The sequence below is a fragment of the Manis javanica genome, chromosome 13 (assembly GCF_040802235.1).
Source record: "Manis javanica isolate MJ-LG chromosome 13, MJ_LKY, whole genome shotgun sequence".
Classification (NCBI taxonomy): Eukaryota; Metazoa; Chordata; class Mammalia; order Pholidota; family Manidae; genus Manis; species Manis javanica.
The window spans coordinates 20,315,065-20,340,355 of record NC_133168.1 but is presented as its reverse complement, the minus strand read 5'-3'; the positions used below and the strand labels follow the sequence as shown (position 1 = coordinate 20,340,355).

Genomic DNA, 25,291 nt, shown 5'->3' with positions numbered 1-25,291 from the left:
AAGGTTGTTTACCTGATAGTGTGACTCAGACCTTCTTAGTCTGGGTTTGGCTTGCTTTGCCGCCATCAGGACATAACTGCTGTAACTTCCCATTCACCATTATCACCTGGCACAAAACACCAGGGCAGAGACTGAGGCAGCTGCGGCGGTAGAGAGGCCCAGAGGCAGAGACCGGCTTGCTGCATGCAGACTCGCTGTGAGTGATGGGATTCTAGTGACTGACCTGCCACCGTGGGAATAAAGTTGAGTATAAACCCTTTCACCCCAAGAACGTTCTATTGTCATTTTTTGGTCTCATTGAATCCATAGTGAACTTCCCTGAGGCTGAAACCCATCCTGGGGCCAAAAGGGAATCATCAGCCCTGTCTTGCCAATGGGTTCATGTATCACACTTAGAAACAAACAAAAAATATCCTAAATTGAATTGACGTGTACATCGTAAGGATTAAGTGAAATAATGCATGCAAGGCTATCAACTTCAGTGGTCAATAAATAGTAGCCTTTAAAAAATATTATTATTATCCAAATCTTTATTTTCGGAACAGTTCTTGGAATATATACATTTGTATCATAATAGACTTGCTGAATGAGAAGTTAGGGCCGGAGATGGGGTTCCTTAACCCTGAGCCGCTAGTAGCAACACTTTCAGCTATTTTACTTAGTGAAATCCTAAATGCTGTCCTCTGAAACTCCAGCTTGTGGGTATTTTTTTTTCCTTTTTAGAAAGAAGAAAAAGCTAAAATAAAATAAAATCCAATAAGTAATTGTAAGATGCCGATATATGGGGGGAAAGGAGGGGTACCGGCACACTTTGCAGATATTCTTAAATGAGTAGCGGGTTGCGGTGTGTAGGTGTATTTTCAGTTCTTGCCCACTAGATGGTGGAAGAGTCCGTATCCTGACAACAGTTCTGTCTCATAGGTTCGCATTTTTCTTGAAACGCCCCCACAGGGCTTTACACATGGAGGAAATCAAGTTAAAAGTTTTCAAAACTTCTGCATGGAAAGCAAAGAGCGGAAACGACAAGTGCAGGGAAGAGAGAAGATGCGAAGTGATGACAATTCAGGAAATAAGAGGACCGCGGGGGCGGGGGAGAGCTAAACTACATTTCCCAGGAGGCGTCGGGCTGCGCCTACATCACCCATCATACCCGAGCTCCGGCCCTAGCCGGTCTTCTCAGGAGTGCAGAGAAAGCCGCGGGAGTCTTCGTTGATGGAGCAGCGGCGGCTCTAATCCACCAGATTATTCCGGGCCATGGCTTTTGCCACCTTCCTTCTTACCCCCTAAAAGATTCTTACAACTTTCCAGCCCGGGCACGAGCCACGTGACCGGCCAGTGTCACGTGACCACGGTGCTGGGCCGCGAAAGTCTGTTACCGTGGCAACTGACCGGCCCCCACAGCTTTCCGGGGAAGCGCGAAATTTAGAGAGGTAGGTAGGCGAGTCGCGGACGCTCGCTTTGCATCCGGTTCACCATGGCCGAGATTGTCCTCAGGCTCACTTTCCAGGGCCACTCTCTCCCCTCCGCCCAGTCTCCCCTGCAGGTGCGTCTTTGTCTTCCTGCCAAGTCCGGAGCCGGCGCTTCCTGCTGGGGCCCCGGTGGAGCTGAGCCCTTCCGGGGGGATCCGCCTCTCACCAAGATCTGAGGCCCTGACCTTAACCACACACACTCTCAGCCGAATCGGAAATGCGCAGTGTGTGGGAGGAATTGTTCTGCAGGTTGAGCAAAGTATTATCCAGGTCTGCACACATACTTCTCCCTCCCTTGCCTCTGGAAATAAGCTGCAGTTTGAGCTGCCTCAAGGAGCTACAATCCAGAATCTGTAGGAGATCTGAAGTTGGATTCAAAGAGAGCTTTGCGTTCCAAGTCACTATTGCATAGTTTGTTCTCTTCAAAAGAAACAAAATTCGTTCTGGTTTGAATACTCCATTAATTTAATTTTTTGGTAGATTCTGAGTCTTAAAAAATTACATTTGTCTGTATCTGGAAACATCCATATCTGTAAGCTATCTAGTTCACAAAACTGTTAATATGGATTGATAAATAGCTGAACAATAAGGTGCAAAAACTCTGTCCTGTGCTTTGCAAAAAAGAAAGTGTTTTGGATTGCTAATTTACAATTTTTAAAAGATTCTTCAAGTGGACTTGGTTTGATTAAGAAATGTTAACACACATGCACACACACACACACAGCCCTCTAATATGTACAGATTTAGTTAATATTGTGGAAGCCATCTTTTAACAATTCAATGTTAACAATGAAAATGTAATTCTGGATCTTAAGTGCATGACAAACTGTGAAAGCTGCTTTTCCAGATCAGTTTTATTAGTGAATTAGGAATCTCTTGTCCAGCTGACTGGTCCGTATTGTGCATTTATGCTAAGTCGTAAGAGAAATAAGAGGTGTTTGAGGTTTAAGTCTGGTTGTTTTCATGATGTAATGTGGATTTCATCAAAAAGGTGTTTATTATTGTTTCTTGTTTTATAGCGTTTTCAATGTTTTCAGTGGAATGTTTAGTTTGAGAAGTGAAAACTGTTGATTTTGGCTTACTATTCCAAAGAAGAGCTGGATGAAGTATTTGAACAGTTCATGAAAGAGGTAAGTTTATGTTTTTAAAGGTTTTATTGTAAATTTGTCTCATAAATTCATCTTTCAGTTCTCTCTCACCCCTAAGATACAGTCTGCCTACCTTGAAAATAAGACAGCTAGTTATTTTACCAGCAAAGTGGGTTTATTTGGGAATGGCAATTTGGGACGAGCAAGCTATGGCAAAACCATAGGTAAATCCAGAAAACAAAGGAGAGGAACATTATAGAGGAAAAAGGAGGAAGTTGGAAGGGGCTGTTCTGAATAAAAGTACATTGGAAGAAAGAGAATTCAGGGTGGTGACGATTTTCTGTTGACTGAGCTGTTGCTGAGTGAGGAAAAAATCTTCCTCCTCCTGGGGTAGGAAAATAGGCTCTTCCTGTTGGAAACTAAGGTACCCCTGTCAGGTTCTGCGATGGGTGATGAGTTGATGGGGTGAGAGAGCCCTCCCAGGTGTATTTCAAGTGAAGTGCCCTCTTTTCAGTCTCACATTTCCCCCTTTTGATCAAGATCTTCCTTGAAAGCATCACTGACCAGGAATTGGATCATCTGTGTCCCTCAGTTCCAGGAATGACCTTTCTTGTGTTGTATCCCATGTCAGAGCCAAAGTGCATAGCAGTTGGAAACCATTTAAGGCCACATTCGAGGTTAGGATGGAGAACTCTCAAGCATTTGCCATCCGAATCTATATCTTCTCAAGGTTGTACACATTGGAGATCATCTTGAAGCACTGAGCTAACATCACAATTTGGTACACTGCTTCTCCAAAGGTTTGATAGTCAACAGTTATAAAACTTAAAAGTAATTATACAAACATAATTAAAAATAACATGGCTATTCTAAATTGTATGATGGTTCTGAACCAGGACCCTAGGCCTAAACGTCACCAACTGAACAAATCAAAGGACCATGGAGAATCAGGTGAAATTTGTTGTGGTAACTGCTTATTCCCTAATTTAACGGAATTGGGTTTCTACTTCCCCAGAGTTTATCCACGTGCAATAGGTGGTGTTACTATCACATAGACACCTTGTTCAAAAATAAGTAAAAGTGGGCGATGTGATTGTCCAAAACTGCTTCTGACAATTAGTCAAGTGGTCCTTGTTGGGCTGCTTCTGCTTTGACTAGGGACGCGGCCGACTCCCCTGATGTTAGGGAGGGACAGCTGATCGTGTCGTCACTGGTACTTATTCCCACTGAGGGAGAAAGGCTCTCCCCGGGGAGGCAAACCTGGAGTCTCGGACATCTCTTGAAAGTTGTCTAAGGTGCCCATGAAGGTTCACCAGAGGGAAGCTACTGTTTTGTTATGAAGAAAAACGTAGAAGAGTGAGTGCAGCAAGAGCACACTGTCCTTTTATTCTCCAGCCATCAAGGTGGTGGGCTGCCGAAGCCTAGAGGCCATTACCAAAATGTTCACACAGAAAAGGGTAGCCAGGAGATGCACATAGGGCTCCCTCCTAAGTAGTAGCATTTATGGACCTATTGTTGGTAGAGAGGTATTAGCATCTTTTAGTCAAAGCTCAAATACCATGTTATCACATACAGAAAGCCTTCCTATATGTGGCTATGACAGCCAGCTTACAAAGGGTCAACTTACATTGGCTGTTTTGTAGTGTCTTTTATGTATATATTATATATGTATATATATGGAGTTGGGTTAAATTGAGCAGGACCAAGGGTTGTGGATTTAGTGTTCTATCCTGATAAAGGGGAACTACGGAACATTTTAGGCATGCAGTGACTTTCGGGATTCTGGTTACATTACTTAGAGTGTAAACTAAGGGATCACTGTTATTGTGAACAGATTGAGATTTCTGGTGACAAATGAAACAATCAGAGAAGTTTCACCCTTTTGCAATAGTGGGAAATGTGGATGAGTGTTATCTGTCCGAGGAAGAAAGGGGGAAAATATAGTATAAGAAGCAACAGTGAGAAAGGGGTACACAGGACTAGTCTGGACATCTTGGGAAAACTTTGTCTCCATGAGATGTCATCTGCTTCAGTTCCTAGAAATATTTACTTTCAGGTCACCAGTCGGTGTGCAGGTCGAGTCGGGGTTTGGTACTCTCTTTTGATAACACGTGAATCCAGAAGTCTGTTCCCTGCAGCTTGGCAGCCCAAGGATTGTTTAACGGTACCTGGTAGGGGCCCTTCCAACAAGATTGAAGAGAGTACTTGTAGAGGTATCTTTTCCAACAGACAAAAATCTCTGGTTGCAAGGTGTGATGTTCACGGCCATTGTCTCCCGGGAGCATGCTGTGAGAGGATGGTTCTACTACAGAGGTCATTCTCAACAGCAGCAATAAGGCCTTTGCAGTGCTGAAGCAGATCTCCTTTCTTCAGCTCTGAATCAAAGGAGGCAGGAGCCAGGGTCCCCAGGCACCTTGCAACAGTCTCAAAAAGAGAGAGTTTGAGTCCCAGAGGGGTAGATCTGGAATTTAGAAGGATCAGTGCGGATGCTTTTGGCCAGGGTATTTGAAGGCTCTTTATAAATTTTGCCAATTGGGTCTTAATAATGCCATTAGTACATGTAGCCCTGAGGGTTGAGGGTAGTAAGTAGTCCAAGTGCTATAGGATCTGCACAGACCTGTCAAAGTCAAAGGACTTGACTAATGAGGTGGGCTCCCCAGTTACTAGGACATTTGAGAGGGGTTCCCCAGGTAAAAATAATATTTTCTAATAAGATTTTAGCCACAGAAGGCAACATAGCCTGTCTACAAGGGAAAGCTTCAGTCAAAATGAACAAACATATGAGCCATGACTAAAACATTTATATCCACGAGGGGGGACAGAATAAAACCCATTTGCCAAATCTAGGCTGGGGCAGGGGTCTCATGGATGGGTTTCTCAGAATCATATATTGGATTGGTGGATAAGCAAAATAGGTATTTTTTGCAGCCTTTTTAATGGTTCCCCACCAGTATTGGTTCAGGAAGACTGTCATTTTGTCAGTAGACCAGTGACTTAATGCATGTACAGTGACATGTAATAGAGATTTTAGTCTCTGGCAGGACTAGACTGTTACTTGGCCCAAGCTGGAGTTCTCTCTTTTTAGCAAACCAGCAATTACTAGACTGCTGTTATTGCTTCTACCTTTCTGGGTCCATTTTGGGCATCTCTTGTCAGTTTTCCTAGATGATCATTTGCTGAATCATTCCTTTGGACCATGGCAGAGGTTTGGTTATTGATTCCTTTAAGAGCAGCATCTTTTGTAGGTTCCTTTGGCCTCCAGGGAGTCAGAGCTGGAATGCCTGGGAACCTCAGTAATAGCCAGAGCAGCTGGCACAAGTATGGCTTCTAACCAGCTTGGACGGTAGAGCCATTTCAATTTTATCCCATTAGAAGTAAGGGAAACTTGCTGTTTCCATAACATCTCAAGATCATGGACTTCCCCAAAAGCATATTGATTATAAGTATATAGATGTTTGTGGTTTTACCCTTGGCCAAGGTACACGCCCAGCTAAGGAGCGTACAATTAGGCCTGTGGGGCTGAAGGTAAAGGTGCTGCTTCAGTGACTTGGAAAGGAGTTAAAAAAGTGCACCCTGCGTGATACTTACCATTTTCATCTTTTAAATAAGACCAATCAGTAAACCATGAAAAATCTGCAATGGTTAGAGAACTTTTCTGTACATATCATGGAGTTAAAAGGTGATCTTTTCAGCATCAAGCAGCTACGATGGGTTTTGTCGGTGAAGGAGGGGAGAAGAATAGCAAGACTAAGGTTGTTAACAGCGGGAAAGAGTTCAAGCAGAGCAGTTGGCAAAGGCTTTCACAGGAGGTAAGATGACTGCCGAAAAGCACTGGATGCGGTGCGGACTCACGAGGGCCGCCTCATGGGGCACAGGGATGGTTGGAGGGACCCAACGGTCATTTCCTTGGTGGCCTTACCCAAAGGGCAATGGCGGGAATGGCTCTGAGACAAGGTGGGCTGTCCGTGGGCCCCAGGGCCTACTCGGTGGCTTGAATACCCTATGGGTTAATGATGCTTTCCATATTTTTGGGCGAGTACTTGAAGGGCAATTCCCTTTCTTCTCACATACAAAAAGGAAAAAGGGGAGCTGACAGTTGGGATGTCTGAAAGCAGGGACTTTATTAAGCCTTTCTTTAAGGCCCCAAAGGCTATGTTATCTTGATTTCCCAAATTATAGAGTCAGGTTTGTTGTTTCTTAGTAAAACATATAGGGATTGGGCTGTAAGAGAAGCCTGGAATTCAACTGTGACAGTAACCAGCAGGCCTGAGAAGAACTTCATGATTGGCTCTTAGTTTTAGGTATTGGGAAGTTCAGGATACTGTGAAGCTGGATCTAAATGTAGTCCTTGCTACGAGATTGGTACCCTAAATATTGAACCTTAAGTTTGAACAAACAGCAGTTTTTCTTTGGAGACTTTATGTTCTTCTTAGGCTGAAAGTGTTCCTGGGTGACCGCTGTCCCCCTGTGGAGATGCCTGGGAAAGGGAGCAGAGGGGCAAGTCATGCACACATTGTTGGGCCTCCAGGAGAGGTCGTGTCATCTAAGTCAGCTCTTAAGGTTTGCAAGAAATAAGAGGAACTCAGAAAAACCCTGGAGCAATACTGTCTGGGTATACATATTGTTTTCCTTTCCAAGTAAGGCAAAAAGATACTGGCTAGCCTTATCAACTGGAATACTAAAGAATGCCCTGCACAGATCAATTATAGCAAAAAATTTCATGGAATTTTAGTTATAGTGAAATCCCAGTAGGAATAGTTGCTAGTAGTGTATAGGGTTAAGAACAACAGGGTGCTGAGGGATACTGATGTTATTTATTGCTTGGAGGTCCTGTGCAAACCAACATCCTTGGCCACTGGGTTTTCTTACAGGTAAAATAGGGGTGTTACAAGGACTAATGCAGGGGATAATGAGGTCCTGAGCTTTATAATCTATTATAAGTGTGATGCCTTGGATGGCTTCTTTATTTATAGGGTTTTTATTGATTAACTCTGGGAAGAGGTGGTGAGGGATCTATTTGAATCTTACTAGGAGGTACACTGTGGATTCTGCCAATATCAGTTGAGAATTTTGCCCATAGGGAAGGTGGTAGCTGACCCAACAGTGACAAATGGTTAGTGTCCTTAGAACCAGCTCCAGTGCCATCAGAGATGGAACAAGTAAAAGATGTGAAGTGCGGCTTGATTCACCCAGGTTTATATTAGTTGCTGCCATCAAATTCTATCATTATTTCCCCCTTTTTAAAGAAAAAAAAATCCAGCATGATATTTTCCCAAGAAATCTTAGCCCAGTAAGTGAATCAGGTCAGAGGACCTGAGGAGAAAATGGTGGGTATATTTGAGAGGACCTAACGCAAAGGGATGGTGTGGAGACGGGAACTGTTGCGGTTTCTTAGAGACCCCCACTGTGTAGACCGTTTTGGTTCTCTGGGGCAGAGGCTGCTCTGTTCCAGTGGGCAGAGCCCTGAGAATGTAGCTCAATATCGGAGAGGGCAGGTAGACTCATTCCCAGTCTAAGGAGGCGTTTCTGTGAGCCAGTCAGAGGGAGGACGGGACGAGCCCTGTATCTCTTGGAGCCCCGTCACTGGGGACTCAGAGGACATTGGAAAGACTGGGTAGAGGGCGGAAGGCATCTGGAGGGCGTGTTTGTAACAGTCTTTTTTCCAATGCCCTGGTTTTTTGCAGTAGTGTCAGAGCTCAGGTGGGTTTTGTTTTTGTTTAGGGACCTGCATTTTGTTGGAGTTAAAAATGAAGAATTTTAGTGGTTTTCCTTTTAGTCGAATCATCTAGAGTGTGGGCAACCTGGTTTGCTAAGTTAACTAGATCTGGGGTGGACATAGTTTCCCATTCCATCCTGGTCCTCTTAACTAGAAGGCAATGATCTTGGCTCAATCCATTAATGAACACAGAATTAAGGGCTACCTGAGTGGATTTGACATCCAAAAGAGGACCAGAGTTTTCCTTAAAAACTGAAGTTGATTGCGATAATCATGAACAAGTCCGTCAGGCTTTTATGCGCAAGTGTGAATTATGATCCGGTCAGCAGGCGTAGGGAAAGCTCTTGTAGTTCTGTGGAGGCCTAGGGCCAGGGTTCAGCCTCCTGCCAAAAGTGAGGTCTGGTTTTTTAAATCCCTTTTAGGATTTTTTCATCAGGCCAGTTTCAGCCAGTGTTGGGCCTGGCCCTCACCAGCAAGCATATGAACTACTGGGTTGATAGGTTTAAATAACGATTTTTAAATTCCTCAGCTAATCTATGCAGAACTTCAGTCACTTTGCAAAAGTCTTTGACTTTAGCTTGTAATTCAGCTTTCTTCCAGGGAACACAAGAAACTAAGGGTTTGGCAGTCAGATCCTCAGAGGACTTAACTTCAAAGGGGCAGGTTCTGATCGGTTCAGAGGAGGCGGGAGCAGGGAGAGGTTCAAGGTCTGAAGAAAAAACAAAGCTCAGAGAGATGATTAGAACAAGGAAGCAGAGAATTTAAGGGAAGAAGGAGAATGGCTCTCAAGGCAGGACTTGACACAAGATGGCTTGAAAGACAAAGAAGAGGGGAAAGGGAAAGAGGCCTCGGAAGCCATTTTGACTTACTTCAGTAGTTTATTTGCCTTGGATAATTTAGAAATTGGACATTGCAAAGAGGTAATTTTAGTGTCCTGATACATTTGGTACCAATTAAAATAGGCATTCTTTTCACTTTGCTTAATTTTAGAGCTGTGGTCTTCTAATTTGCTTTTGAGAAAGGTTAACTTTGGAGGGATCAAATATTTCTCATAACAGCAATTGAAGTCTAAATTATCTTTAGCTAAGTTGATCCATTTGGTTAAAAATACAGATGAGGAGGGACCATAGCTTTAAACCTAGAGTTGGCTGGGGTCCCAGAAGGGAGGCTCTCCTGAGGGACTTCAGAGGATTGGGATCCCATTCCTCAAAGACAGACGTTCAGAAAAACAAACACATACTCACCAGAAAGGACAAAGCCTTCACAAAAGCAAGAGTGACTAAGCCTTTAAACAGAGTCAGAATAAAGCTGGAGAGCTCAAAATGCAAAGGGGGTGGAGCATGGATCCGAGAGGGACTGACCCTCCAACCCCAGCCAGGGTCAGCCGGAAAGCACTCAGCTCAGAGGGAATCAGCACCTGGGCACTCACTAGCCTCAGTGTTGTTGGAGGACATCTGGGTCCTACTTCTGATCACCAAGTGACGACAACCTCGAAAATAAAGCAGCCAGTTATTTTACCAGAAAAATGGGTTTATTTAGGAATAGCAATTTAGGTATGCAATTCGGGACATGCAAGCTGTGGCAAAACGATAGGCAAGCCCAGAGATCAAAGGAGAGGAATGTTACTTTATAGAGAACAGTGGAAGCCGGGAGGGGCCGCTGTGAATGAAAGTCGTTGGGAGGAAAGCCAGAGTTCAGGGTGGTGGTTTCCCGTTGGCTGAGTTGTAGACATTTCTCACTGGATGGGCTGTTGCTGGGCCTGGAGAAAACCTTCCTGCCTCCTGCTGGGGGAGTAAAGTAGGCTTTTTCCTGTTGGAAAGTGTAAGGTAAGCGTCATCCTAGGCTTTGCAGTTGAGGGGTTGGCAGGGTGTGAGAGCTCCCACTTTGGGCTGCCCAGGTCCATTGTAAATGAGATTTCCTTTGTCCAGTGTCACAGGTTTAGCACCAAACCCTGTAACTCTGCCTCCAGGATATATCTATCAACCCCCTAGGCCTCTCCCTTTTCACTGTTACCATCCTAGTCCAGGACAGTCTTCTCACCTGGGCTACTGCAGCTGTTCCCAAGCATTGCTTTACCACACTGCAGCCAGCATGATTGTTCTGTAAATCAGACTGTTCCTCCTCTATGTAAAACACTGTTGGCTTCCCATTACGTAGAACAGAACCCAAACTCTTGCCTGTGGTTATAAAGCCCAGGGTGATTTTGCTCATGTCTACCTTACTCACCTTATACTACTCTCCTCCCTTATCCACTCACACTGCAGTGGCCTTTTTTCTCCCCCAGGGATGCCAAGCCCATTTTACATTAGGAGCTTTGCCCTAGCAGTTCCCTTTGCCAATAATGCTGTTCCCCTATTTTTTTCACTGGCTGCAAAGATCTCATTTTAAATACCACTATTTGAAGATTTCATCTTAAGAGAGCTTATCCAGTAAAACAGTGACCACCAAGGCACTTCTTAGTGGACCACATATTTAATGCTCTGTGTGGCATTTAGCATGATTCATTATTTTACTTGTGTAGGTCTGGTTTCTGCCTCTCTCTCATAAGAATGTATGGTCTGTGATGTGATGGCTATATGTTCATTGCTATACCTGCCATACTGAATAGATGCTTAATAAATATTTGCTGAATGAATAAATAAGAGGATTGTACTACATCCTAGGTACTTATATACATGGAGAGGCCTTGCAGGACATTCAGGAGAGACATTTTAAACTGTTACGCTAACATTCTTGTTCATAAAGGGCGTTGATAGTAGAAAGAACCTCAGTTTCATTATCTAATGGGAAAAATAGTACTTACTTTGTAGGATTGTTGTCAGGATTTAAAAGAACATTCACCAATTCCCAGGATGTAGCAGATATTCAGGGTATGAGTACCACTTCCTATTTGAAAATTGATTTTTTTAATGTAAAAAATGGGCACATTTTGAAAATTAGGTTTACAGGAAATATTTTCATTGTAAAAGAAAGCAGTTACAGACCGATTTTTTTCCCAACCCTCATTTACAACCCCTTCAACATTCTCTCCCTCTTCCTCCCTCCCTTCCTTTCATATTCAGCCTCAACTCACGGAAGCTCTTACCTCATGTTAGAGATTTGGGTAAGGCCGTGTCTCATTTTTTACAGTGAAAACCATGATTTTAGAGTCAACGCTAACTTCTTTAGTCATTTTGATAAACTATTGTTCAAACTCTTTGTTCAAGATAGGTTTACATATCTTGGCTTATAAGGAGATTGGTGAGACCAGCCTTTTTTTTCTACAGATTTATTGAGATATCATATGCCATACAATTCACCCATTGGAAGTGTACCATTCATGGTTCTCTAGTATATTCACAGAGTTATACAGTCATCAACCCAAACACTTTCACAACATCTCATCATTCCAAAAAGAAACCTTGTGCTCATTAACAGTTACCCTTTTCTCTAGCCTTCGGCACCACTAATCTGTCTCTGAATATATGTTTTTTATGGATATTTCATAGAAGTGGATTTATACAGTATGGACTCTTTTGTGATCAGCTTCTTCCCCGTAACGTTTTCAGGGTTCATCCATGTTGTAGCATCTCTCAGTACTTCCATTTTATAGCAAAACCATGTTCCATATGGATTTATCACATTCTGTTTAGCCACATACCAGTTGATGGACATTTGAGTTATTTCCACTTTTTGGCAATTATGAATAATGCTATGAACCATCGTGTACATGTTTTTGTGTGGACTGTGTTTTTGTTTCTCTTGTTTATATATTTAGTAGTGGAAACAGTGGGTCATATGGTAACTCTATGTTTAATCTTTTGAGGAACTGCCAGATGTTCTCTAAAGTAGCTGTGCCATTTTATGTCCTGACAGTGGTGTATCAGTAGAGAAGCGTTCCGGTTTCTCCATATCTTTGCCAGCACTGTTGTTATCTGGCGACCAGCTTTTTGTTTTGTTTGTTTTTAATGATAGAAATCTGGAAAGCAGAAGATTGTCAAAGGTGAGAATACCAACTATGTGGTAGGTGGTGGGTGTTCTTTTCTTTTTCTGATCTTTGCCACAACCTTGCAAGGTCAGTGGTACTATGACTATAACTGATGTATAAACTAAAAAAAGGGGTAACTTTCCCTAAACAACAGAGCTAGCATATTTTAAAGTCTGAAAATCTGCCTGGCCCCTAAAACCTACACTCCTTCTTCCACACTCTTATGAGGCCGTGGGGTTTAGAAGGAATAGACTGAGTCTCAGGCAGATTGTCTGCATTTGGTAAACAGTGAAATGTAGGGAGGAGAGAGAAGTGGCACATTTCAAAGTGATAGTTTAGAGACTGATTGGAAAGTGATGCAACTAAAATTCAGATGGTATAAAGAATATTTTTCCTTCTTCCTACTTCCTGCCTGTTTGTCAGGGAAGACAATCAGTTCTTTTTTTAATATTTAGAAACTGATATTCTTACAAGTCATTGAGGTAGAATTGTTTGGTTGGCAGGGGGAAGTGTGGAAGTTTATAAGGTCACCCCAGAACACAGGGTAGTGGAAGACAGGAAGGTTTTAGTCAGAGAGGCTTCAGTTTGAATCCCAGCTCTGTAACACTCACAGTAGAAACTTGGGCTTCAGGATTGCTTAAGATTACTTAAGGGGTGACATAACCTAGGTATATATCCTAAAAGAGCAGGCATGAAATAAATGTTGGTTTCTGCACCAGACAAAATGTGTAGAATGAGAATAGAAAGGACCAAGAGTCGATCCTAGTCGAACACTAGGGAAGTCTAGTGTTAAAGAGCCAGGATCTCCTAAAAGGGATGAGTGGGAAAGGTCACAGAGCTCAAGTCTGACCTGGAGGACGTGATGCTGTGAAGCCAAGGTAAAGAGTTTCAAGCAGCAGGAGTTGGTCACCAGTGTCAAATTCCGTGATGTGATCAGGATGACTGGCAGGGATCCTTCATCTTTGGGTTGTAGGCGGTCTTTGGTCTCTGGAGGACTGTTTTGAACGGGAACCAGATTTTAAGGGGTTGAGTGGTGAACTCACAAAGTTGTCATATAAAGAAGTGATCAGTAGAGTAAAGGGGAGGTGAGGATGAGGAACTCTTCCTGGTTGTTCTGTTTTGTTTTTGCTTTGCTTTTTCTTTTTTTTAAAAGGTCGTGTAGACCCTAGTGCTCGTGCTTGCATTCCACGGTTGTGCCTGGTGCTCTGCTAGGCCTGGGGATGCAGTGGTGGGCAGGTTTATGATCTGAGGGGAGGCAGGAGGGGAAAGAGGAGGCGGGGGAGCTTCCGAGATGACATGGGATACCCAAGGGCGAGAAAACCAGGAGAGCTGGGAGTGACCCCTCGGCAGGTTCTGTTGGGAGAGGAGGAAAGAATTGCTCTTCTGTGACAGGAAGACAGTGTCTTGGTAGGGGAGTTCAGTGGCGGGGTGAGGGGAAGGATGGTGGTTTTTGACTGAAGGTCTTTATTTTCTCTGTGAAGACAAAGGCCAGAGTATTGGCTGCGAGCAAGGGAGGGTAGCTTGGTGTTAGAGCAGAGATTTAGAATTAGTAAAATTTGGAGCAGAAAAGAACAAATAAACGCTTATTAAAGCTTATTAATCATTGCGATGAATGCTCATTTCTCTGGTAAATGCCTAAAATTCAATTCTAACCAATCTTAGAATTCTGTGTTCTTCTAGACCGATGCTAGGTAATTTTGCTCAGTCATTATTTATTCTTAGGTCTGAGAGAATGTCTAGAATGGGACTGCATCCTTTTTTCTCCTTTCCTGATTAAGTTTCTTGGTCGCCTTGTCTTTATTTCATTGTTGTTGTCGCTGATTTTTTCTCCCTGGCTAGTTTACATGTTTAATTCTGGATATTAAATTAATGTTCAGAGATAAATGCTTGATTTTTAACCTGTTCTGGCCACATGTTTAGAAATACGAATTTATCCATTATTGCTGAGAGTACTGTTCATGTGTGTGGCAGCTGAATGTTTTTAGTCATGAATCTGGGATTCTTGAATTTAAATTCAGTAACTTGAATCTGATTCAGCTTTCAGACGAATCTTTTGAAAAGTCAACCAAAACACCAAGACAACCCAAAAGAGAAGTGAAAATGAAAGATACAGTGCCATGGTGGATGAGTGAAGATGATTTTGAAGATGGTGGTAAATATTACTCATTTTTAGTTTAAGATGATGTGACCACAAGGGGTCAGTCAAGACTAATTCAGGATTTTGTTACTTTGCTATAATATATAAAAAATAGTAATACTTAGAGCATGAATTTTTGAGGTATGAATTGATTTTCTTTATTACTTATTACATAATTGAGAAATACTTCTGCATATTCACTTACTTTACATTGAGATAATTTATATTTTCTCAAATTATGATGACCAGTACATTTGCATATTATATTTAATGGTAAATTAATTTAAGGTGATTTAATAAAATATGATTATAATATATTAATTAGTCATCACATTGAAAAGGTTTTAACAAATCTATAGACTTTGATATCACAATCTGTTACTTATAATAGTAAAAAATAGTTTATTGTTTTAATGGTAATAAAACTAATTATTGAGTCTGTCTGTACTTGTGTACAGCTTTCCCAGAACTATTCCTGGTCACATGTTTACAAATGCGAGATGACTCTGGGATGTTTCTTCAGTATGCCTGCTATACGGGATACTGCTGGGTCTGTAAGGAACCCCAGGCCACTTCTGTTAAGTACCGACCTTCACGCTCTTTGTGGATCATGAAGCACCATTTTATAAACTGATAGGATTTTTGTATCTCTTCTTTAGGGGAATATTTACCATGGCTTTGTTTTTTCCACATAAAATTGAGCCCAGATTCCTTAATGTGATGATTAGTGCTCTAGGTAGTCTGATTAGAACCCTCCTTTTCTGGCCCCATGTGCTCCAGCCACGCTCAGTTATTCCTCATTTCCTGGAAATGCCATTGGCTCCATGCCTCTGTGCATTAGCTCATGCTTTCTTGCCACTAGAATTCCTTTCCTCTCATCCTTCCTGTCCAGTAAAGCTTGGCATTACCTCTTTTTTGCACTCCTTCCCTAATTCTTCTAGCTTCCTTTGTAACATAGTTGTTTTCTCCTTTGTTTTAGTGTCCAAACACCACACAAACACTTACATATTGTGTTGATAGTCTTAGCCTATAAGGTTACCACTGAGGTTAGGAGCTTTGTGAGGGCAGGAAACACATCTTTTTCTTGTATCCCTTGACTCTGAACAGTAAATAAAAATGTGTTTGATACATGAATGTTAGAGTGAATTTGATAGTCACTTTTCTGTTCTTCATAATACTATACAGTAAGGAATTGTCTTAATGAAAAATTCAGTGCATTTTTTTCATAAAACCCCAAACCATGCAACAGTGCTGAAGTTTGCATGTAAGGAATTCTTTTTTAGAATCTTTTCCCCCTTTGGTGCTTGAAAAGGACATTATATAATGAAGTACTATTGGAACTGTTGACATAGATTTGAAATTTTATTAGCATTAAAGTCTCACTTCTAGAAAGTAATGAATCAGAGATGGAGTATGCAGCTCACCCCCAAAAAGAAAGATGACTGGGCCATAGACCAACACTTGAATGTAAATTGACTGAAGTACTAATAATTTTTAAGAAATAATTTGTCAGTCAGAAGTAGATTGGATTAATAAGGAAGACAAAGAAGGATACTTAAGAAGCAAACTGACAGTATCCACTTAAACAAGGGAGAGGGTTTCTCGGCCCAAGGCCATAACCAGGTCCCTCATTCAGCACAGATATTTATTGAGTTTATGTTATGTTTTGAGTACTAGACCCTAGCACACAAAGCCAAGATATGATTCGTGACATCAAAAGTGTAGAACCTTCTGAGGGAGAAATAACTTTCTCAGTGTTTCAGTTTTCTATTGCTTTCAGAATAAAGAGCAAACCCCTACCTGGCCTAGAGGACAAGAATAGTCTGACCATCAACTCCCGCTCCGGGCTTATTTCCTCCAGATGCGCCCTTACTCTCTGCATCCAGCCTCCCTGGCCTTTTTGCACACACCCTCAAATGTGTTCTGTGGACCCTTTGTACCTTCTCTTCCTTCTGGAATTGTCTCTGTTTTCCAGTTCACCTAGTGACATCCTTCTCTTCATATAAGGCTGAAGATACTCTTAGGTGGCATGGTATACTGTTTTAAATACTTGTGCTTCAAAATAATTGTTAAAATATCATCTCACTATGCAAATTTTTGAAATAGTCTGTCTAATAAGATCTACTGCTAGCAAGTAGAACTAAATTTTTCTTTTGTGAATTTTAGGTCTGATGGGTACTTATTTAGTAAACCAAGATTTATTTTGTAGCTACTGTCCACAAAATTAGTATAACAGTATTACTGAGTTGATATAGTACTGAAAAAAATTTCCTAAACATAAATATCTAACGATATTAACTCTCCTCCCTAGGACTGCTTGGAACAAATGTAAGCTATTTGAAAACAAAGCAGACCACTCAGCCTATTACGGAAACAGAGGAGCCCTCTGCCAGACGGGTTCAGGTTCTTAAGAGCAGTGGAACGTCTGTCTTAAGTATTGACAGTTTAGAAACAAATGGTAAGAAATGTTAAGGGATATGAGCTGACAGGCTAATACTGTGCTTATAATCAGAATTTTCGCAAAAATTAATTCATAACAGTCTTGGAGCTGCCTTTACTGACTGAACCATGAAACAGCTGTTATACCTTTAATTCTTTTAATAGCTTAGAATTACACATCTAGAAAAGCATTATAACCTTACATATTGATTATGAATATAAATCTGGTGGGTGAGATTAAAGTATGTTTTAATTTTTAAAAAATTTACTATAAATGTCAAAAAAGGCATTATCATAATTAATTTTTATTCAAAATTATGTACATTAAAATATATTTGTGCTTCCCATTTAGAGATGGTAGTTTCTGAGCTCAATCACAGTATCCTCGGATTGGGGCTGGACACATTAGAAGAACAAGAAGAAAAAGAACAATTTTTTGCCAGGCTTGAGAAAGGCTTAACATCTTCCATTGATTATTCAAGATTAAATAAGGAATTAGATTCTAATGACTCCATACATTTTAAAGCTTTACGTAGGTCATGTAAATTCAACATAAACTAATCATTAAATGCTTTTCATGTGTATGTTTTTGGAAGGGTGGTATCTGCGTGGACTTAGTGGTAAACATTGTAACAGGCAAAGGTTAGATCTCATTTTTAAGTCTTTTCTCTGTTCATTATTTTGGTCAGGATATCACTGCTACATGAATGGCGTGTGTTGATTTGTATTCGAGAGCCCTCTTTGCCTCCAGATATCTGAAATTTCATGCCTGAGATACGGAGACTAACAGTACATTGCCAAAAAGATCCTACTAGGAAAGTAATTAGAAAGTGATTTTCCACAGAGAGGGTAAATAAGAAAGTCCAGGGAGCTGATATAGCTTCAGGGAGAAAAGGAACAGGAAAGAAGGGGAAGCAGGCAGGGTTGGTCTGTGTCCTCCCTTCGTGGATGGTTCACCCTGATGATTATCAGGAGGTGACCATGTATCCTGGAAATCCTACTGGTTGACTGAAGTGGTCCTCTGGTACGTACAGTAGACCTTTGACATTGTCACCGTTGTGACGCCTGGTATCTTAAATTTCCTCAGGTTCAGTTTTCAATTTAAGTTTTAAAATTACAGAAGGAAGTCAGATTACAACTTCACAAACACCAAGTGTTAATAAAGTAAGGAGCAGAGAATCATAACCTCTGGATGTGCAGTACCTGGCCCCCTCAGGCTGCGTAGGTTCTTGCCGACAGCGGATAAAGCAGTACAGTGACTGTCATGAACTAGCCGTGCGGGGACTGACATGTCTCCTCAGGGCACTACTGCCTCATTTTACCCTCCCTGCAAGCTGACAAGTTAGCCTGCCAGTTCCGTGGATGCCGATTAGAGAGACAGGATTCCTGGGTCAGAAATGAAGGACTATTCCTCACAACAAAAGCAGTGCCCGCGTGTCATGGTTACTTCCCTCAGTTCCCCATGTCCCACAAGGCCCTCGGAGGCAGCGCACCGCGCCATGATGGCTGTCTGCACGCGCAGTCGGCTGCTTCCCAGGAGAGGATCACTGAGCTGGCGGAACCTATTGCTCTTACAGTTAGTGGAGCCACGCCTTCTCTTTGGGCGATGCTGTTGCTGGCTTTGTCAGGTCTCTCTGCCAGCACAACCCGGAGAAACGCCCTGGGAAAGGAGCGCCTGTGCTTGGAGCTCATGGCACGCCCTGCCAAGGGCCACCCGAGGACCTGCGCGGATTGCCCCTCCCCACCGTGTCCGTGCAGATTAAGCACACAGGCTTGTTGGCCACAAGTTTTTGCCTCACCCTTTGTAATAATTCTTAACTTTTTGTTATTTCTTAAAAATATTCTTACCCTCTGATATTTCTGCTCTAGAACAAGGTAGTCAGAGTGCTGCATAGCATTGAGTATGCAATGCTGTTTGCTGTTTTTATTATTATTGTAGTTTTATAGTTTCTTGTATCTGCTAATAATCTCATTAAAGACGAGGTTGATGGATTGGAGAAGGTAGAACTGATTCCTTGGTTGAAAGAAAGCGGTAGGTGATTTGCTCAAGCTCCTTTGTCCCTTGTCTGAATATTTATTAGTTTAAGGCTCCTATTCAGCTTCCATTTCAGGATTAAATTGCTTATTGGCATGTAAATGTTGACCCTGGCATTTTTTTTCTGGCCTCCACGTAGACTTCACTGGTCTCATCACTTGTGGTCAATTCCTAATCTTCCCTGTAGAAAGAATATCTGGGCCCTGAGACATGTAAATGGATAGATTTAGGTATAAAATTGTATATTTATGTTTGAAGTTAAGAAATAGTGACTTTTTTACCCTTTGTATTTGGCAGTTACAGTTAGTCTTAGACTTTGAGAATCTTTTAGTTTCAAAGCATTATCCTTATAGCTCCCGAATTTTTAGCTTTACATAGAACACAAGTACTTGAGAAAAAATATATAATATTAGAGGTTTTTAAAAACTAGCACAAAGGATTGCATGGAGGTGTATTATTAACATGTAATACTAAATAAGTAAATATTTTTACAGTAATCAAGCTAATGGAGAATTTACTGAAGATAAACAGGAGAATGAATCAAAACATGAAGAACAGCCAGGTAATTTCACTGGTTTTAACATTTATAATATTTGAAAAGATAATATAGCTTTTAATAAAGACATTAATAAGAGAAAAATAGTTAAAAGGAAAATCATATTATCTTGGGAAGAGCTCTGAACGAATAGAGTGAATTCCCTGTTACAATCTGAGCTACTAAGAAATTGTTGCAAGTGCCCTCCTGCATCGTTTGTTGGCAGTGAACAGTGGACCAGTGGGAAGACAGGAAAAAGGATTTTTGTGCTAAGATCCGGGCAAACACCTCCAAAGCATGGATGGGGGAGGGGAGTGGGTATTTCTTTTAATATCTTTTGATATTTAATGTGCCTGTGTTTTTCAAATGATTTTCTTATAGATAGCATATAGCTGTGATTTGGTGTTTTATCCAATCTATTAACCTCTGACTTTTAATTGAAATGTTTATACCCTTTACAAAAATATATTCATTGACAATGGTTATTTTCTGTTTGCCATTTGTTTTTTAGCTCTCCATCCTTTTTTTTCTTGTTACTGTGTTTGTCCTGTATTCTATTGGATTATTTATAGCATTCCATTTTATCCCCTTTTTCTGTCTTGTTAGTTATACCTGTTTGCTATATTTTTTCTTAGTTGCCCCATGAGTCACAATATGTGTCCTTTTCTTATTAGTCTATATTATACTAGTTTATATAAGGCTTAACAGTAACACTCTCCAAACACTGCAGTTTTTGTCATACATTTTTCTGCTATGTATCTTAAAAACCCCACAATACATTATTACTTATTATTAATATTAATGCTTTTATATTATCACTTAATTCTTAAAGATGATAAAAATTTATATTTATATAAAAATTTATATTTATCTACATATTTACCATTCCCAGTGCTTTGTATTCCTTTGGACAGATTTGAATTTCCTTTTGTAACTTTATTTTGAAATGAATCTTTTAAAATTTAGTTTTAAATTGAGGTATAATTAACATATTATTTTTCAGTGTACGACGTACTGATTTGACATATATATACATTGCAAAATGATTACCACAGCAAGTTGAGTTAATATTTGTCACCTTACATAATTACAAAAAAATAATTTGCTTTTCTTGTGATAATTTTAAGATCTGTTCACTTAGCAATTTTCATATAGTTGCTTTCTAGTATTAATTTTGAGTTTCTACCCAGTATTTTTTTTTCAGCATGAAGAACTTCCTTTAACAAATTTCTTGTAGTGCAAGTGTACTATCCGTGAATTCTCTGTTTTTGTCTGAAAATATATTTGCCTTTGTTTTTGAAAAATACTTTTGCCTGATATAAAATTCTAGGTAGAGTTTTTTTTTCTTTGAGCACTTTAATGATTTCATTTTATTATCTTCTGATAATAAAGAGAAGTTACTGGTAATCCCTGTTATTGTTATTTTGTATATATTGTGGGTTTTTTTTCTGTTTTCAGAATGTTTTGGCCATTAATTCTTCAGATATCATTTCTGTCCTCCCCATCCCCTGACTCTAATTACAAATAGGTTAGAAAACTGAATTCTGTCCCACAAGTTACTCAGACTGTTTCCTTCTTAAAGCTTTTTGCCCCTCTGTGCTTCTGTTTTTATTGCTATTTGTTCAAGTTCACTAATCTTTTTTCTTCTTTTCTTTAATCTTCTGTTAATTCATCAAATGATTTTTCTTTCACTCTAGAACTTCCTTTTGGATTTTTTTCCCCAAAATCTCTTTAGTCTCTTCCCTCATGGTTATTTTTTTTCAAGTCCTCAGCATTGAGCATATTCTGCATGTGTTCCCAACATTTGTTCCAATATATTCCCAACATTTGTTCATTTCTGGGTCTCTTTCTATTGACTTCTAGTTATGACCATTTTTTTCCACCTTATTGTAAGTCTAGTGATTTTTTTTTTTAGTTGGGTATTGGATATGTAGTTTTTTACATTGTTAATTGTCTGGATTTTGTTTTCTTCTTTAAAAGAGTGTTGAGCTTCGTTCTGGCAGTTGATGCTGCCAGTTTAATCCTTTCAGCCTCTTATGTTTTGTCAGGGGAAGTCTAGAGTGACCTTTGACCTAGCTGAGTTTGGCACTACTGCTAAGGCACAGCCCCCCTGAGGTTTCTGCTGAATGCCCTTACTTCACAGTGAGGACTTATTCCACTCAAGATGGTTAAAGCCCCAGTCTTCTTACCCTGTGTGAACTCTGGGAATTGTCCAGCCTGAACCATCCCAGTTATTCTTTGCTGAAACTACACAAGAATGGATTAGTATTCAGCAAATACTCAAGGAGACTGCAGGCAGATTACTACAGCTCTGTTTCTACGTAGGTACTTCCTATCATTATCACTGCCCTGTAACTTCCAGTTGCCTCAACTTTTCTGATCTCTTATCTCTGTCTGCTTAACACAAGACCATCTTGATCTCCACATTCCCTGCTCAGCTTTCTAAAATGTATATACTTTCAAGTACGTTAGGGATCAACTCACTTGTTAATCTTTTCTTGGAGATCAAATTTTTGTGCTGCCAGTTGTCCAGTGTCTGAAAACAGTTGTTTCATACATTTTGTTCAGTTGACTCATTGTTTACAAAGTCCTTAAAATCCAACATGGTAGAGGAGAAAGTCCTCTAGTGTGCCTCCTACTTGAATCAAAATTTGCAGCTAATTTCTAACAATGAAAAATGTTTCCAAAATGTATCATTTAGAACTTTTAAATTGATTATTGTTTATTTGAATTTTAAAAACATTTTCCATTTATGCAAATACTATTTTCAAAGTGACAGGGGTAGGGAATATAATAATAGAAATAGTACCTTGTATGTGTAACATCCTCCTCCCGCAAAGATCGGAACACTACAAATATTCTCCTTCTTTTCCAACCAATATGGGAGAGCCTGGGTATTAGCTCTGATATTTCTCAGTGGGGCACCACCTTCTCAGCTTGGTTTTATTCTTCCGTTTTCGTATAAACTTAATTTGCTTTGGTATTTCTTTCTGGAATCTTTGATGTGCTATTTTCCTTCCCTTTATTTCTTGTTTTCTCTATCTCATTTCTATCTACCAGTGACATTTTCTTCCTACTTCAAACCTAGTTTATTCATGACAAATTCCTGGGGAAGGAATATGTTGGACAACAATATTTGCCTATAGACTATTCAGTTGCTAAGTGCAGTTGACAAAATCTATTTTTTAAAAATTCACAATTGACTAGCACTTTTCCCAATCAGAAATAATATTTGGCTTTATTAACTTTTGGTTCATAGTAAGTACAATGCTAGCTGTAATAATACTAACAGACAATTATTACTACTAAATATAACACCTAACACTTGTATATATAATGCATAGTGTATATCAGTCACTGTTCTAAACACTTTCATTTTTAATCTTGTCAGTGACCTTTTGTTTGAGATAAGTACTATTTTCATCCCAACATTATAGATGAGAAAAATGAGGCAAAGAGAATTTTTGACCTGGTGATGGTTCTGCAGTTGAAAGTAGCAGAACCAGGAATTGAATGCAGGCCTTCAGGCTCCTGGTCATGCTCTTAAGCTCTATGCTGTTATACGTGAACTGCTGCTTATACTACCTCTCAGCAGTCACGCAGACACTGCACTACACCTCCTTCCACTGATCTCAGGGAGTTCTCAAAACCCGAGTATTGTTGAAATTCACTGTTCTACCCTCCCAGGTCTCCTCAACTTGTTCATTTTTTACTTAACAAATCTAATCTCTGAGGTTACTTAAAATTCAGTCATTCCTACCTTGGACATTAGAATCTTAATTATCATATATTAGTCCTAGCGCCCAGAATTATGTCTAATACAAAGTAATATCTTGATAACTCTTTTGTGAATTTCACTATATCTACTGTTATTTAGAAAATTCCAATGTTCTTTTTTATGTGAAAGTTTTAATATATGTAACAATTTGTATATAATGATTTGTAACAAAAATTGTAACAGTTCATATGTAAGCAGTTTGAGATTTTTGTCTTTGAAAACAAATATTAAAATTTGTTTTAAAGATATAAAATCTTTTGAACAGCCCTATAATATTTTAGTCAGTTAATAATGTAAAAGATTAAAAAGGTAAAACTTTTATAACTAATTGAAGTACAAGAAAAATGAAATAAACCTGTCTTTTGAGTTGAATTCTATTACATCTTTGCAAGAAAAGGTGTTTCTAAAGCTATCTTTCTGTTAACATTTTAATAAATTATTCTTATACAGACTTCTTCCTTTGGTAATCCAGTCTTTTTCTGAAATTTGACTTTCTGACCCTGTGATCTTTGTGTTTTTAAACAGGTATATTAAAACACACTTTTCTTTGGTAGGGCTTGTCCTTGTGAAGTACAGTAAATACCCCTCCTCAGTATTTATACTAAAAGTGACATTACTGTCTGAAACTTAATTGGCTGAATTACTACATTTCCTGTTCGTTGTTTCTGTACTCTAGTTCTCTGGTATCGCAGTTCTTACCAAGACTGGCCAAGTGTTCTCTTCCATATTGCTTGCCATGTAAAATTTATCCTTGAAGATCCCTAATACTAAATAGTAGAATAATAACTATTTGTTATATGGGTCTTGATCCAGACACGGTCTCTTTTGGAACTGTGTATTAGGACTAGATGTTTTGAAGATGTTATGTAACCGTAGATTCTAAATAGAAGTGAGAGACACTTTTTAGGTATTAATAAACACTCTTATTTTTAAATTTACTTAATACTTTGTCCTTGGGTGTCTATGTTACTCAACTTGGAGGGAAAGATAAGATGACTTTAGAAATACACAAAGATTAATGTGACATGATTATTCTTAGGTACTTAATGGGATTTATACTTGTAATATGGCAATTATAATATTTTGTGAAAAATAAATAGGTCAGTAGAAGAGGTGATAGTTCGGTGTATTTGGCACAACTTGCATGAAAATGTGCCATCCTAAATATGGAACCCTAATAGAGAGCCATCTGGGTAAAGATCAAAATAGGAAGGAGTTAGAGCTCTTTCATTGGGATGATCCTACACACTGCCTATCCAAGTGGAGAATGTAGATGGCACTAATTAGAAAACTTACTTTAAAGGAACTTACAGTTTTGACAAATTTTAACTTCCATACCATTTGATAGCCTGCCTTTTTGAAAATTTTTTTCCAAAATATGCATGAAACAATGATTACAAGTTATATTTGATCATTCATTTTGAACAATAAGAGGAAAATGACTGGTGATGGTATAATAGTAGGAATTATGTATAAAACAGTCATGTTACCTTGAAGTTTGAAAAATAGAATTTCTGAGCAAGGTAGGTGAACAGATGGCATCTAGAAACTCTTAACCAAGGTTATAAAAGCCTAAATTAATTACTAGTAATTGCCAAGGTTCTGAAGAGACTTGTAGAAGTTCTCTCACAGTTACATTCTCTAACCATGTAGGTTTATTGGTGAATGAGAGTGATAGAAAAAACCTAGAAGACACATTTCTTGACCTTTTAATAATGGAGAAAAGCACTGACTTTCAAATTTTGTTACCATCTGCATCATGGTCATCTTATGTAACTGGTTTCAAGTCAAATGATTGTTTTCTTTTAATTTAGGAAGAAGAGAAAACTGGCATGCTGGCTAATGGTAAATATTTATGTTTGTATATTTTAGTTGGAAAAAAATTGGTCTGTTCAGAATTGCATCTAAATTATTCAGAATCACTATCTCTGTTGTTAGATATCTAATGAATTGAAGTTCACAAATTTTCTCAACAAATGTACCTTATGTTTATTTTGAATCCATCTTGTTATATTTAGGAAAATTTTCTTTTTTAGAAGGCTAGTATTATATGGCATTACGGATTAATTCTACCAAACATTCAAAAACAAATTCGTTTCAATCTTTCTTAAAATTTTACAAAAGCAG

The 25,291-nt window shown here is 39.5% G+C and overlaps 1 protein-coding gene across 1 annotated transcript in view; it reads left to right on the top strand.

The window, feature by feature from the left end:
- Positions 1-836: 836 nt before the first annotated feature.
- Positions 837-25,291, top strand: part of LOC118972177 (centrosomal protein of 162 kDa-like) — an 82,514-nt gene continuing 58,059 nt past the window's right edge. The window contains 8 exon segments of the mRNA XM_073219453.1: positions 837-1,430; positions 2,489-2,599; positions 14,278-14,392; positions 16,689-16,835; positions 17,169-17,366; positions 18,151-18,564; positions 19,346-19,413; positions 24,979-25,009. Of these exon segments, the coding sequence (XP_073075554.1) occupies positions 2,591-2,599; positions 14,278-14,392; positions 16,689-16,835; positions 17,169-17,366; positions 18,151-18,564; positions 19,346-19,413; positions 24,979-25,009 (982 nt within the window). The 5' untranslated portion in view covers positions 837-1,430; positions 2,489-2,590.